Source organism: Nesoenas mayeri, assembly GCF_963082525.1.
Source record: "Nesoenas mayeri genome assembly, chromosome: 25".
Taxonomy (NCBI): Eukaryota; Metazoa; Chordata; class Aves; order Columbiformes; family Columbidae; genus Nesoenas; species Nesoenas mayeri.
The window spans coordinates 4555288-4570409 of NC_137549.1; the positions used below are offsets into that span (position 1 = coordinate 4555288).

At 48.7% G+C, this 15122-nt stretch overlaps 2 protein-coding genes and 1 long non-coding RNA gene across 6 annotated transcripts; 1 reads left to right on the plus strand and 2 right to left on the minus strand.

The window, feature by feature from the left end:
- Nucleotides 1-42: 42 nt before the first annotated feature.
- SMIM7 (small integral membrane protein 7) lies at nucleotides 43-2196 on the minus strand (the record flags this gene model as incomplete). Of its 2 annotated transcripts, XM_080359232.1 has the most annotated exons (5): nucleotides 2119-2196; nucleotides 1994-2035; nucleotides 1852-1904; nucleotides 1274-1364; nucleotides 43-738 (listed from the first exon to the last, which is right to left on the minus strand). In XM_080359232.1, the coding sequence occupies exons 1-5, from the start codon at nucleotides 2142-2144 to the stop codon at nucleotides 723-725; spliced, it is 228 nt and encodes a 75-aa protein (XP_080215358.1). In that variant the 5' UTR covers nucleotides 2145-2196. The 2 variants fall into 2 exon arrangements, with proteins under 2 accessions (XP_080215358.1, XP_080215359.1); XM_080359233.1 differs by lacking the exon at nucleotides 43-738 and having other exon boundaries at nucleotides 1270-1364.
- A 9-nt stretch (nucleotides 2197-2205) lies between these two features.
- On the plus strand, nucleotides 2206-8928 carry TMEM38A (transmembrane protein 38A). 3 transcript variants are annotated; one of them, XM_080359228.1, is made up of 7 exons: nucleotides 2341-2467; nucleotides 4429-4507; nucleotides 4850-5006; nucleotides 5565-5749; nucleotides 6301-6388; nucleotides 6493-6610; nucleotides 6901-8928. In XM_080359228.1, exons 3-7 carry the CDS (start codon nucleotides 4861-4863, stop codon nucleotides 7120-7122), a joined length of 759 nt encoding a protein of 252 aa, XP_080215354.1. In that variant the 5' UTR covers nucleotides 2341-2467; nucleotides 4429-4507; nucleotides 4850-4860; the 3' UTR covers nucleotides 7123-8928. The 3 variants fall into 3 exon arrangements, with proteins under 3 accessions (XP_080215353.1, XP_080215354.1, XP_080215355.1); XM_080359229.1 differs by having other exon boundaries at nucleotides 2421-2467; nucleotides 4448-4507; XM_080359227.1 differs by lacking the exon at nucleotides 4429-4507 and having other exon boundaries at nucleotides 2206-2467.
- On the minus strand, nucleotides 4974-15120 carry LOC308049543. The gene is made up of 3 exons (XR_013923305.1): nucleotides 14997-15120; nucleotides 6935-7077; nucleotides 4974-5126 (listed from the first exon to the last, which is right to left on the minus strand). It is a non-coding gene; the product is annotated as an uncharacterized lncRNA (long non-coding RNA).
- Nucleotides 15121-15122: the final 2 nt, after the last annotated feature.

A 15122-nucleotide genomic window follows, 5' to 3' on the forward strand; every position in this document is an offset into this window, starting at 1 on the left:
CTTTCTCTTGTAGCAGCACAAACACAACATCAAATATACATTTTAGCCTTAAATAGAACAACTTTATTCAGCCAAATCCAGGATTATTCCAAAACCAGTCCTAAGGAGTGGCTTACAGAATTATTGTTCCTATTCAAAATAGTGATTAAAAATAAAATAATAATTTAAAAAACCATTTTGTTGGAAAAACAGTGAGAAGATGAGAATCCAATTTTTCTTAAGCATCTTTTTCCACTTCTCCAGCACAACAGAACAGTGAGAAGTTACCCCAAGACTTTGCTCAACTTCCCAAAAATGAGAACGAAGGTGCGATTTGCAGGTGCCCTGGGCAGCGGTGACACCAGCGACGCAGCGCGGGCCGGGGGGACCGACCGCGGCGGTCGGACTGCACTCCGCATCACGCTGCGGTTCCCCTGCGCCCCAGCGCTGCCCTCAGCCCAGCAAAGCCACCGAAACTTCTCTTTATTTCAGTAAATGGTTTAACTTTGAAGATTTTTGGCTCAGGGGCATAAAGGCTCAATCCCCCGGCAGCGAGAACCAACGTGCACTGAGTCGTTACACGACTGGCCCAGGACGAACGTGTCCCGACGCTCAGCGCGGGAGGAGCTGGTGCCACCATCCCAGGGCTGCATTTTGAACGCGTTAAATCTTTGACCTTATAGAAAATGGAGGTTCCAGCCAAAAGTCTTTTCCGAGGTCACGGATGTATTTGTGGATGACTCTCAGGATCCAAACAACCTAGTGGGTGCAAGAGAAAGAAAAGCAGATGAGAAGCGGGCACAGCCGTCCCCAGTGGCGTCAATGCCCCTGCAGCTCAGCACATCTGGCCAGCGGTTTTGCCCCCCATATATCACACCCCAGAGCTCCAGCAGTGAGAGCCCAGCCCCGCCACACGGTTTCACGGACTATTCTCAAGGCTGATTCCATTCTGTGGGGTTTTTTTTACCCCCTAAAATGAAAAACATCCCCCCGGTGACACTGAAACGCTGCCCCAAATGACGTTTTACCGAAGCAACCCACAGGAGCGCTGTCTCTAAAGCTACGTGACTTACACACTGGCAAATAAGGTTTTCAGGCACTACTGGTGTGCACGTTAGCAAAGAACTCTGAGCTCAACCAAGGTCTCTTTGAAGATTAAAATAAACCAGTAAAAAGAAATTATGAATTAATAGAGTGGGAAAGAGAGATATGGAAAGAAATATATATGCAAGAAAAACTCAATGTGTATGGCTTCCCGTAAACAAATGACAAGGTGCCACATGGCATTACTTACACGATCATGCAGAACATCATGAAGACGTTCCACAAGGCAATGAAGATCCGAAAATACCTGAGGCTCAGCAGGAACTCTCTGATGTTGTCACCTACAAATCAAAAGAGTCCTTGAGGTGAAAAATACCCCCAATGGGGTGACAAGTCACGTTTTAAACTCTGCTGAAAAACGGAAGCAACTCAGGGAAAGATACACAGGAAAGGTTGGACAATAAAAAGCTGGATGTTGGGGTTTTAACCAAGCACGCTGGAATGACATGCGGCTGGATAAGCGATACATGATAAAAGAGGGTTGCGCTATTCAAGAACACCCAGCGCCTCCACTCACAACACACGTTCCGCGGTCCCAAAGCGCCCGCGGAACCCAAGGTTGGCGGCGCTTGGGCGCGAACGGCACAGAAACGGATATTACGCTGCAATTTATGAGCTCCAGGCAAAGAGTCGTTCAGAGCCACACAAAACGGGGTTAAACTTGGACTCTGGTGCCTTGAAAAAATGCTTTGATAGAGGTTTTTCTTCAGAAAACGCCCACTCCTGGATGTATTTAGCAGAGCAGTGAGGCTGCGGATCGCCCGTTACCGGTGCTGGGCTCCCGGGACTCCTCGCCGAACCCCTCCGTGTCTCTCCTCCTCCTGCGGGGTAACGAGAGGCCGGGTCGGTATCACGGAGGGTGACCGTTCCCCCCCCAAACCGGCGCCCGTTCCCCCCCCCCGTCACTCACAGCCTGAAGTTCAGGACGGCGCCGGCGTTGAGCAGCAGCGTCCTGGGGAAAGAGAAACGGAGACACCGTGAGGCACCGAGGCGCCGCCCCGCCGGGCCCCGCCGCCCCGGCCCCGTTCCCGGTACCCGCAGAGCAGCAGGTCCCCGATCATGGCGGCGGAAACGGCGGCGGAAGCGGAAGGGGCGGGCGCTTTGCTCCCCGGGGGCGGCTCCGCGGCCGCGCAGCGTCGCGCAGGAGACGGGAGCGGGTCCGCCCCCCGGGCCGGGCTGCGCCGGGCCCGCCCCCGCCGCTGGCACAGCCCCGGGCGGCCGCAGGGCGGGCGGCGCTGCCCCTGGCCCTGCCGCGCCGACATGGAGGTGGCGGAGACGCTGCAGCTCGGGGAGCTGGCGGCCGCCTTCGCCGCCCTGCCCGTGTTCCCGCTGTTCGACACGGCCTATTTCATCGTGTCCATCCTCTACCTCAAGTACGAGCCGGGTGAGTGCGGCCCCGCGCCCTCAGTCAGCGCCGGGGGCGGGCCCGGGGGTGGAAGCGCCGCCGAGGGGCCGTGTGAGGGGCGGGGGGCGAGCGGGAGCGCTGCGGTTTGGGGCACAAACCCCTTGTTTTCGTGCCCTGCCGCTCAGCGGGGCCGGGTTCAGGTTCAGCGCTCCGCTGCGGTGCTTTGTGGGAGGATCTGGCATATATGTCTAAATATAAATGTGGGAAACTGCAGCGGGTCTGTGGAATCCTCGACAGAAAATATGAGAGTAGAGATCAGCCTTGAGATATTAAGATTTACCCTTGTGAAGGATGGGAGTAAAGTTGTACCCGTGAGAGAGGAGAGATGTACCCGTGAGAGAGAAGGGGACAGAAGAATAACACGGATGATAGCAAGTTTAACCAATGAGATGTTAGTGCTGTAACTTGTAACCAATAGTGAAAAGACACATGAACTGGTAGAATTGTATAAAAATGCACTTGTAGCCATAAATGGCGTCTATTACTTTCATCTTGAAAGAATTTGGTCCATGTCGCTTGTCTGTCTCAACCGCGACACATAAAGAAGAAAGAAACCCCAAGAACTAGTCGCTCTGATCTTGAAAATGATTGTTGCGTTTTATTTAAGATGAGATTCCAACCACGCTGAAGTACTTAAGTGCAGTCGCCTCTTCGCTGCTGTCCCAGGGCTCAGCGTTACATTCCCGGCCAGTTGTCCGGCTTTTCTGTTTGTGTGGCAATGCTCCCCTCCTATTGATACACTGTCAGTAAACCTGTTTATTCCCACCTTCCAGGCCACGCTGTCACCTGTTCTCAGGCGCCCAAACAGATGTTGCTTTGTTTGCTCTCTTGGGTTTATTGTGTACAGATCGATAGATCTGCAGCTCGGCTTTCGCTCCCTGCGCCGCTGCAGCCCGGCCGTGCCTCGGGCATTTCCAAATGCCATCTTCTGTATTTATTTTTGGTAGTGTGTGCACTTTCCGTGCTCTGCTTTGAATGCCCCGTGGCTGAGGAGAAAAAAAATCAACCAACAGAAACCCAAGCCCCACTTTGGAATGGATTTAAAATCCTCCCGTTGTGAGATCTCGGCGCTGTACGATCTACACTCTGGGGTGTTGAAACTCCACCTAAACAGGCGTGCTGGGTTTCCGAGGCCCGATCGCTTACAGCTGCTCTCAGCGCGAAGTCCTGAGCGGTGAACAGGCCACCCTCATGAAAATAGCTTTGGAAAACACGTGAGCCCCGTAATCCACTTGGACTGGAAGGGCTGGGTGTGTTTTCACTAGATTCCCCCACCGCTGCCTCCTGCAGCTCCGATGCGGGACATCAGGGTCAGGACAGTCCTGTCCCATGTCCTCCCTGGAGACCGCATGGCTACGGAGCCAAAGAAAAACAAGCGGTACTAAATTTAAACCTCAAGCTAAACTCCGGGTGCCTGTAGAAGCGGGTTCGTGTGGCGGCTGCTGCAGCTGTTTCGCCTCCACGGGGCTTTGAGCTGGTTCAAATGTCTTTGAGCACGGGAGAGTCTGAGCAGTCAGAGTTTCAGCAAATGCTGATTCACATATTGCTATTTAAGGTAAGGCCGCTGTTAGCAGGGCTGACATAACATTTTAGCACTCACTCTTTTGACTGCCCGTTAGTGGTCGCTAAACAGTTTGGTACCTGAAACGCTGCACAAGGGACTCTGGAGCAGTTTAAGGTGATGAAACAATCTTAGAGAATTGATGTTCCTGAGAGACTTCCTTGAAGAAGTTCAGAGGTGGATGAAGATGGCTCGAGGAATTACAAAAAGGCAATAGGAGGCCGTGGGAAGGACCATAACGTATTACCAAATAGTAACACTGGTTTAAGGTCTAGTTTTATCTTCAGAGGGCATTTCCAAACTAGTACAGGAGCAGAGAAGAACCCTCGAATCCTCCTCTTTCTAATAAAGGTTAAGAATTCCTGTTCTATTTTTACAGGTTATCTTATGAATGAAAGAGCTCAACAGCTTGTTCATGAATTCTAGAGGGCACCTAGGTTGAAGCAATGGAGAGAATGGTACTAGTATGCATTTTATTTTTAGACTGTAAAAAAAGATATTGATTTCAAGGGAAAAACTGTTGCTTCCAATTGCAGGAAATAGCAGCAAATACAGGAGAGAAACTCTTAACCAAGTCACAAACTTGTGAAGCGTACGGGGGGCCTGCAGGCTCAGAGCACACACACCATTGGGCAATACCTGTTCTCATTCAGGCTTCACGGGGTACACATTTTTTTGTCTTACACACACTTTTCTTTGACTTATTTTGCTGGAGAACATGCACCACAAGCCTCTTAGAGGGTCTTGGAGTTTCTGCTCATTTGCCAAATCCATCTCCTCATTTAGAATTTGCTTCACAGGAGCTGTGGAGATGTCTCGTAAGAGCCCCTTTGCCTCCTGGCTTTGCGCTATGCTCCACTGCTTCGGAAGTTACATACTCGCCGATCTGCTGCTTGGAGAATCACCTATTGATTACTTCAGTAATAACTCCAGTGTCATCCTGGCCACGGCGGTCTGGTGAGTCTTCTGCATTTCACCTGATTGATGAAGCACAAGGTGCCGCTGGCTGTGCACAGAACCATCTGGTGTGAGGTATTCTGTCTGTGTGACACGCATCTGTTATCTCGCTTGGATTACCTGGGGAAAGAAAAGGTGGGGTGAGGTCGTTTTGGAGGCTTTCGTATTCCTAGATCTAGTTTCCAGTTTCTCTGACCAGTTGTCCTGTGTTTGATGATATGTGCTGGGCCCGGTCCAGTCGCCGGGTGTTTCTATTCATAGCGGCTGCAGCTGAACTGTGGCCAAACCGCAGAAGCAGCGTTCACTGCACCGATCCCACGTATAGTAGGAGCGGCACACGCTGAAGATTTGGGGGCATTTTCTTCCTCGTGTTAGTGAAATGTGCACAGATGAACCACAGTTACTCCAGGTTTAAGTTCCTCGGTGTGTTTGGATTGTATGTGCTTTTGCATGACAGAACGAGCGTTTCCTTCTCCCCAACATAAGCCAATGCCACGGTACTCCTAATCCTCTCGATATGTCTCAGCTCAGTTAAACTCTGTGTGGTTTGTGTTTCAGGTATTTGATATTCTTCTGCCCCATGAACCTCTTCTACAAGTGCGTGAGCTTTCTGCCCGTGAAGCTCATCTTTGTGGCCATGAAGGAGGTGGTCAGAGTTCGCAAAATTGCAGCTGGGGTGCACCACGCTCACCATCGGTACCACCATGGGTGGTTCATTATGATGGCTACCGGATGGGTCAAAGGTGAAACGCGAGATATTCGCGATGCGGCAGGGAGGACCCAGCCCTGTGGGAGGGACGGGGGTGAAGTTCAAGGTGACCACATCCCAGCAGCGGGCTGGGTAGCGCTGTGGTCAGCTGGCTGCAATCAATCAGGGCTCCTACAACACAGCTATTTAGTCAGACTTGCAGAATGGTTGTCAGTTGAGTCAGCATCTAACTTTAATAGAGGCACGAAGAACTGGAGGCACTATCAGATATGGGGGTGGAATTCAGGAATTCTTTCTCCTGTGTCCTGTCTCTGGCCTTGCCTGTATCTTTTTAGGGATTTTCTATCAGTGTTGAACCAGCCCAGACAGTTTTGCTTTAGCTTTTGTTTGGGCATTTGAGCATCAGTAAATGGACCAGAGGCAAATGCTCTTCCCCTGCACCAGGAAATGCTTTATAGAGAGTCTACAAAGCGTTTGCCCTGCTCTGTTTTAAGCAAACTTCTTTTAAATTTGGGAAGAATGTCATGAACCTTTTGTTCCCTCAAACAAAACTGAGGGGAACTGTTCGCTTGCCCTGTTTCACAGGTTCTGGTGTTGCCTTGATGTCTAATTTGGAGCAACTGCTGCGTGGGGTCTGGAAGCCAGAAACAAATGAAATTCTTCATATGTCCTTGTAAGTAGGTAGCCTGGAAATTCTCTTGTCAGACCAAAAATGGAATTTACAGAACCATTCAAACGATGCCAACCTCCTAGAAAAGCTCTGTATTTCTCTTCCAGCCCTACAAAGGCTAGTCTGTACGGCACGATCCTCTTCACTCTGCAACAAACTCACTGGCTCCCTATCTCTGAAGCCAACCTCATCTTCTTTTTCACCATGTTCATGATCATTTGCAAGGTAAGTTTACAGCAGGCTCGCTGCTAACAAATCTACAGAACCAGAGAGAGGGTACAGGATTCAAGTGGGGGTGTTCACCTTCCCAAGCCACAATTGAAGGTCTGCCCAGGAAATTACAGACTAGGTTCTCAATCGCATAGGCAGTATGGCCAGAGATCCTTGTGATACAGCCCTGAGTCTTGTAGCAACAGGGACTTGTCCCTGGGGTAAGTGGAATGTTCCTGACTAGTTAGTGTTTCACGGCTGGTGTATGTGATCTTTAACTTGCAGTATTTGCTGTTGCGTGGCAGGTTTTCATGACGGCAACCCACTCTCACGCCTCACCTTTTGCTCCCGTGGAGAACTTCGTTTGCCCGGTTTTCTTCGGCTCTGTTTCCAGTGGACACACGAGTCACCACCACGATGAGCACGGCGCCTCCCATGAGGTTTCCCATCCTCCGCCTCCTCCGGCAAAGTCAAAAGAGGAGCTAAATGAAGGCACGAGGAAACGGAAAGCAAAAAAAGCTGAATAAAAAAGTAACTACAGAGTAAATAGGCCAAGAATATTCTTCCAGAGCTGAGTCTCAAAGCCAGCCGTGACCTCCTTTATCCTCCAGTCCTTCTCTCAGACTCCAGAGGAGAGGTGGAAGCCAGGACACTGCCAGGCAGGTCCCTGAACGCCGTTGTGCTCTCTGTGCGCTGCTTGCCGCTTGCTCTCTGTCTCTGTTCTGATCATATTTTCAGGGATTTGTAAATGTGTGCCAGGGTGATAACTGGGTGCCAGTTCCCAAGCTGTCCGCAATCATGATGCAGCATTTTCAATGGATGCAAAATCTTGCAATGCGTTTATTTATGAATGTGGGTAATGGTTTGTGCTCCTGCAGCTCCTGAGTTCCTTTGAGATTTCATTGACCTTTTTGACGTCTACCCAAATAACAAACTGTTTAGACACGATCCATGTGGAAATTGTATTTCATACTCAAGGAAACACGCGAGCCTGATCTAATTTTTCCTAGTTCCCACATCTGCCGCATCTGCAGTTAATGTGACATTTTATATGCAATAAGGACATTGATTCTGGTGTCCTAGCCAAACTCTCTCACCTGAATTCCCTCTGATTCTTAATGGATAGAACATTGTCGCTTTCTTACCTAAGTCTGTGTTTGCAAGAGCTTTGAAGCTGTGAAACGCTCCCCGTGCTGGTGCTGTTACTATTCTGAACTGTTGTGTAGCGTCGCTGCACGTTGTTACCAGTCGCGTGTCCCACCTCCAACTCGATCATATTTAACTAGGGAAGAGCATGGTTCTGGTTTGTTTGTGATCTTGTGGGATAGAAGAAGGGTGTGTGAGTGTAAATAAGTATTTATTACTATTTATTTATAATTGCTAAGGCACCTAATTAATGGACGTGAAATTGGGTTTTTTTAAACTTTGCATCGAGAATTGGGTAGTTCTAAGCATGGTCCTGCAGCCACAGCCAGGCGCTGGTTTGCGCGTGACGCTGTGATTTTTTGGTGTGCTACAGCACATGCGATGCAGGAAGGAACGTTTCCTACATTCTCAAATTAAGATACAAGGCTAAAGAAGTGGATTTCACACCAGCCCATTAAAACTATATTAAAGGACTGATAAAAGCACAGCAGCTGAAGGTGCTGATCATCCTCTGTAGGTCCCTTTCGGCCAAACTCCTGGTCTGGGAAAGCAGGTTGTGCCCAGCGAGTGAAGCGTCTGAAATGCCTCGCGTGGCTCAGGGAGGAGTCTGGCAGTTCAGTCATGTTGTGCTTAGCGAGTACTGGCTTTTAGACTAGTTTAAAGCTGTTCCTATAGCCGGTTTTGTTATTCAAAGTGCGATCATCCAAGGGCTGGCATCACTGCGGTGAAAATGGGGAGGGAGCGCTGGGCTTCCAGTGAAGCAGCGTGTTGGCATCCCCAGCACTGAGGTTTGCTGCTGTCATCTTGCAGCCGGGAATATAAATAGGAAGAGTTCAGAAAAGCGTTTCTATTTCTGTGTGTGTCCCTGTCCAAAATGGACCTTGACGGTTAATTAAAAATAAATTTTAAAAATCCTGTATAAAACCAGGTGAAAGTCAGTACAAAAGGTGAGATGACTTGTGGGTTTGGGTTTTGACAGTGCCTTAATTCTGTGAGTTTCCCTTCCCTTCAGTAGACAACAGGAACTGTGCCTGACAGTTCAGCTGTCTGGTTTTGCAGCTACTGCTCTACTGAAACCTGATGTATCACTTGCATGCACAAGTAAAAATGGTTTATGGGATGTCTGATTCAAGGGGAGTTTTGTTTTATAAAACCATCAACAAATAAAAATTGTGAAGTGACTCTGATTTCCCCGGCACAATCCGTGTGTTTCTTTTACTCTCACCGGTGTCAGAAACCAAACACTCCTTAATCGATTCAAAGCCTCCTTGACCTGATGACAAAAGGATTCTAACTGAAGAGAGAGCTCAAACTTTGTTATGTACTCCGAGCGTGTCTGAGCATGTTCTAAATGGAAATAACGTGGTAAAAGGTACAAATATTCCAAGGTATGTTAAAATTAAAGCTCTGTTCACCTTCCAAGTACCTTATCTGGAATGGATTAGTACTGAGAAGACAACAGCCATGAAGTTTCATTTAGAGAAGCCTTTCATAGCAAGAGATATGGAACCTGTCTTGAATTTCCATGGCTCAGCGCTGGGAGTCTTTGGTCCCATTCCAGACAGGCATCCTTCATCCCAAGGAGCAAAGATGGATCTTTCAAAAGCAGCGAATTTGAACTGTTGCTGCAGGGACACAGGGTTCTGCAGACCTGCTTCTACAAAGCCCCAATTCACCTGGACACACACTTATTCCTTGAGACTCTGCTCTATGCCGAATGGAAACGGTAGCTGGGCATTTCCCAGGGGGATGGAGTGGTTTAACCATTCTCCTCTCCCATGCCATCCATTTCAGTGTTAGTGATCCGCTTTGCTCGGGACCTGGATGGAACAACAAACGAGCAGGCTGATTGATGAAGGAGATATTTCAAGTGCTTTGAGAAATCCTCCGCTGTCTCAAGCGTCCCAGGCTGTGCTGGCTCTGCAGAACATCCCGCTCGGTACAGGGCAGGAGAGAAGCAAACCAGGGCTTAGACTTCCCCGGGACAGACGTCATTCCCTCCAAAGATGTTCTGATCTGATAACTCCTGATACCGACTCTACTGAGATGCAGCTAAATTTAGTACTAGGTTTAATCCTCCAAGAGGCCCTGGTTGCCTGATGGAAAAAGCAAAGTGTTGAGCTGCTGGCCTCAGCGTTCTTGGTGACTGACAGGTTTCCCTTTTCTGTTACACCGAGCGAGCCAAACCCAGGGCCTGCAGCTTTTTCATCACTGCAGATCAGCTTCACAGACAGGGAAAGCTCTACAGCTCTACTGTGTTTGAAGAGAAAGAACAAACCCGTGGGATAATTTTACAGAAAACATTAATAATTCTTCACAGTAAATGAACTGAAGAAAAATGGGAGGCCAAAGGAAAGAATTTCTATACTGAAGAGCTTATGTGAGAAAGGGCAAAGCCAATATACCCGAGCACCAAGCCAGAGCAACCAGGGTTCTTGTTTCCTCTTTTCCTTTTATTATTAATGACAGTATGTGCATTCTTCCACATTTTGTATGAAGAGTAACCAAATTATAGAATCCAGCCAAGTGGAAGGACCCAGAAGATAAAGAGGGATGTTACGGCCACATCCTGAGCAAGAGAAGTTGTTCCTTTCAACACTCGCCAGGTGACGAAGCTGCCAAACGCCTGGTGCCTCTTCCTGCAGCCTATTTCATGGCTGGAGGGCGCTTCAAAATCTGAAGCAGTAGATCAGTGCTGATGGTGTCAGCCCAAATAGCACATAGGACACATAGAAGCATTAAAAATTACAGCTTTATGCAGCAGCACATCTTTATTTGGGCCCTTAGCTATAACTGTGTGCTTTACAGTTCTTGTGCTGTTCTTCAAAGGAACCAAGTGGTTCCGGTAAGACACGAGACCGAGGATTATACGGCAGGTGTAGCACGGCTGTTCCTACGACTCACACACCCAGCTTTTAGCTGCAGCAAAGGTTTTTCTCTTAAGGTATTTTAGTTCTTTCCCAAAATAGTGAGAAATCAGAATATACATCTAGAATATTTTCTAGAAAGCTCACAAATTCACCTCCCAGCGAAGGATTTAACCAGCAGCCCACGAGCGAGCTGGTGCGGGCTGATGGCTCACGGAACAGACAGACAGTGTCACACCAGAGCCCACGCGGCCATTGCTGCCATCGCGACTCACGGCTGCTACTCACTCCACCTGTGGTGACATTTCTGACAGAAAGGAGATGGCGGCGGTGCTAAGATCAACACTTACGAATAACTTTGGTCTCTCTTTTACACTTGTGCATTTGCATCTTTCACACGCTACCCCTAGAAAAAGTACCACGTGTAACATTTTCTGTCTTGACCCTTATTTGCGTCCTTTATGTTCCAAAAGAGAATTTGGGGAGGAATTGTTTTAGAAAGCTTGCGAATGGAACCTTTTAGGAATAACCAGCGTGAGATAGTGATTTCATCTTAGCTTCAGGGTACAGGTAGGCTATAGATGCGGAATGCAGGAAAACAGGTCTGATATATTTAGAGGCTTGAACATTTTTATAGCCTGAGGAAATCCAGAATGTCCCTAAAAAGATTTGCTTGCTTGATTTTGTTTGGTTTTGATCTGCAAATTACAGAAAGCTCACCAGAAACCGTAACACGTGCTGCATTCCTGTGGAAGGCAAGCTGCTGCTTTTCCAATTCTCCTGGCCACTCGTGTTTCTCCATTGAGCTGGCAGATCTCGACTTTCCAACCAAAAATCTGCTGGTTGAGGGCTTCTGGTCCCACTGCAACCCACTGCTTGAGCTAAGGTTCTTTGATTCGTTAGTGGCGTGGATTGGTGCAATCAGTAATAATGACGGGTATATGCAGTGTGAGATGCATATAGCACATCACAGGTTGCAGTGACTTGAAGTACAGTCTAAAAATCCATTAGTTCTAATGTGGGCTTAATATTAGATTTAGACTAATGTAGGCTAAACCCTAATGCAGGCTCTCTGTAATGTTTGTCTCTTAAGGTAAGACAGGTCATCTCCCTGCCTTTTTGATTTATGATAGATTAGGATGTCGGTTAATCTCTTCTTATTTGGCTAGATGATTGCAGAGATTAATCAAGTATTGTCTGCAAAAGGAGCCCACAGACCCAGATTACTAATTTTTTTCTTTAATTATTCCTCTGTATGCTAGAGGGATACAGAGGGAGTACAGACAAGGATACACATCAGCCTCTTAAATCTCATTTCATGAGAGAAACAGAAAAACCACAGCAGCTGCTCTGGCTGATACTGGTCTGCTCTGGCTGACACTGGTCTGCTCTGGCTGACACTGGTCTGCTCTGACACGCTCAGTTCAGTCTCCTGAAAAAGGCAAAAGGCCACAAAAATAATAGACGATGGTTTCCTGTGAGAAAGTGGGGAAGCAGAAAGTGGTTCTGAGTGAGTGAATCTGCTTGGCTGGTACAGCACCACCTCTGTTTCCACAGGATATGAAAAGAGCAGCATCTCTTCTGGGAAAAGCTCTACAGAACAAATACAAAAACACGTATCGAAACAAACTGAAATAGCAACATGCTGTGAATGAGACCAGCACGGAAGAGAGACATGGAAAAGCGTGTTCTCTGAGCATGAGGTGGAACAGCCACGTGCTGCTCTTTTGGGGATGGTACCCCAGTCCAAACGTAGCCAGAAAGTAGTAAATATTTATCGTGCACAGTTGAAATGCCTTTTAGTAAATTAACTCTTGCAAAGCTTGCCAGCTTTGCCTTTGTGCTCAGTCACGCACCAGTGTCACTCACCACTGCTCCAACAAATGAGGATAAAGTGGGTCATTTTGTCGCCAGGACAACAAAAGCACACACTGACCTAGATATGGCTGAGGAACCTAATCTGGCTCTTGGCGCAGCCTGTGGGGTTCAGACACAACTGGGGGGTTCCAGTCAGGGAAACACAGCGTATTAACAACCTCCAAATGTCTCTGCTGTCTGTGGCATCAAGAACAGCCTCTCCTCCTTGTGTCTCATGACAGTGACAGCAATGAGATTTAGGAAAACATGCTTCAGGCTTGGAGAGCTTTTTAATCTCCTCTCTAAAAGTTTTTGTCTAGAATAGCTTATTATTATGACACGGGAAAACTGGCAATAGGAATATTTCCTCTGGAAGGTCACAGAAGCCAGATCTGTTTGGAGAGCGGCCAGGGAGAACAGCGGGCACTCGGCACAGGGCCTCTGGGACCTGGAGTTCTGTCAGCAGGAACATGAGATGTGCTATTATTATAAGGTCCTACAGCGGTAAGGCAGTGTCAACAGTTGATTGAGCTAGCGAAATGCTAGCAACTACGAGAAAATCTGTACTCCTGCCTGTATTAAATAAGCTCGTGGCATCCTTTGTGTTGTAAGAAGGGAAACGTGGATACAGCAACAGTTTGGGCAAGTAACAGAGGCTGAACTACTGAATCCAGATGTCGTGTATTAGTGTCATGACTGAAGCTCCAATTGCAAGACTAGAGTCAGAATGTTCCGGCACATGGTAGAATCATGGAATTATTTTGGTTGGAAAAGCCCCTCCAGATCATCGAGTTCAACCGTTCCCCCACCCCTGGCACTGCCCCGTGTCCTGAGAACCTCATGTCCGTCTGTCCAGCCCTCCAGGGATGGTGACTCCAGCACTGCCCTGGGCAGCCTGTTCCAATGCCCCACAGCCCTTTGGGGAAGAAATTGTTCCTAAATCCAACCTCAACCTCCCCTGGCGCAACTGTAGAGAAAAAAAGAAAAAAAGTAGAGAAAACTCTTCTGGGTTCAAATACCAGCAGTGAGTTTAAGTGAAAAGCAAGAAAGGTCTCTGTAAGTTCCGTTATGCAAATCATCTATAATGCTCTAATGAGAAACAAGCAGCATGGCTTTCCCCCCCTTCCCTCCTCCTTGTTCTTCATGTGACCTGGTTTTACTGAGTTTTACTGAATTCAAACTGTCTGGTGACAAGGGAGCATTTGAGGAAAGTGGCATATTTTAAGTCCACAGTAAACCCTTTATTCTGAGCTTGGTTTCTGCAGGTGCCTTGCTGGCTGTGCAGTGTGTACACACAACCGCTACCAGAACTGAACCGGCTGTAGATGTTTTTCTCGCAATAAAAACAGTTGGTTCTATAATCCGTGAGAGGTTTCACTGTCCCAAGACCACCTCCCTCAGCACAACCCGCTCCAGAACATGGTGGCAATGCGTACCATAAAATCCAGAGAGAAAGACATGAAAACTCAAATGAGCAACAGGACAACCAAAGAAATTCTTCTGGGAGGCTGATTCGTACCAGCAAGTTCTCTCAAATCTGTTCCATGGTGTAAAAAGCAAAGATGAAAAGCATAAACCCATATAAACCCCCAGGATTAAGCTCCTGAGATTCTGTTTTTGTTCTTTTGCCTCAGTGTCTCAGAAGTACAATATTCAACATCACTGATAACTCCCTTGCTGCGGTTACTTAGAGTCTATTGATACCTTGGCACAACGCTACTGCTGGCACGTCCCACAGTAATAAACAACTAAGAAAAGTAAAATAAGGAAAAAAACAACCCTAAACCAACACTTCACCCAACCAGGCTCGAGCAGGCACCAGCACTCAGTGCGCATCCCCAGCACAGCCCGGTGGGTGCTCCCCTGCCCGCCAGAGCCCCCGGTTCCCATCACAGAGACACCTGGAGCTTGCGCCACTGTTACCCCCTCAGGAACTTGGCACCACCAGCCCAGAGATCACAAAATCACAGAATCCCAGAGTGTCAGGGGTTGAAGGGACCTGGAAAGCTCATCCAGTGCAATCCCCCCATGGAGCAGGAACACCCAGATGAGGTTACACAGGAAGGTGTCCAGGCGGGTTGGAATGTCTGCACAGAAGGAGACTCCACAACCCCCCTGGGCAGCCTGGGCCAGGCTCTGCCACCCTCACCCCAACAAGTTGCTTCTCACATTAAATGGAACCTCCTGTGTTCCAGTTTGCACCCATTGCCCCTTGTCCTGTCACTGGTTGTCACCAGAAGAGCCTGGCTCCATCCTCCTGACACTCCCCCTTTCCATATTGATCCCCAGCAATGAGTCCCCCCTCAGTGTCCTCTTGTCCAGCTCCAGAGCCCCAGCTCCCTCAGCCTTTCCTCACACGGGAGATGCTCCACTCCCTGCAGCATCTTGGTGGCTGCGCTGGACTCTCTCCAGCAGTTCCCTGTCCTGCTGGAGCTAAGGGGCCACAACTGGACACAATATTCCCGGTGTGGTCTCCCCAGGGCAGAGCGGAGGGGCAGGAGAACCCCTGTGGAAGACAGAACCTCACTCACCCCGGGGGCTCCATCCCGTCCCTCAGGCCGCTCCTGAGGCGCCGCTCCCGCCATGACGGTTGAACGGCCGGAAGCCGCGCGCGCTCCCGGCGGCCGCGAAGGTTCCGGGCCGGGCCGGGCGGGCTC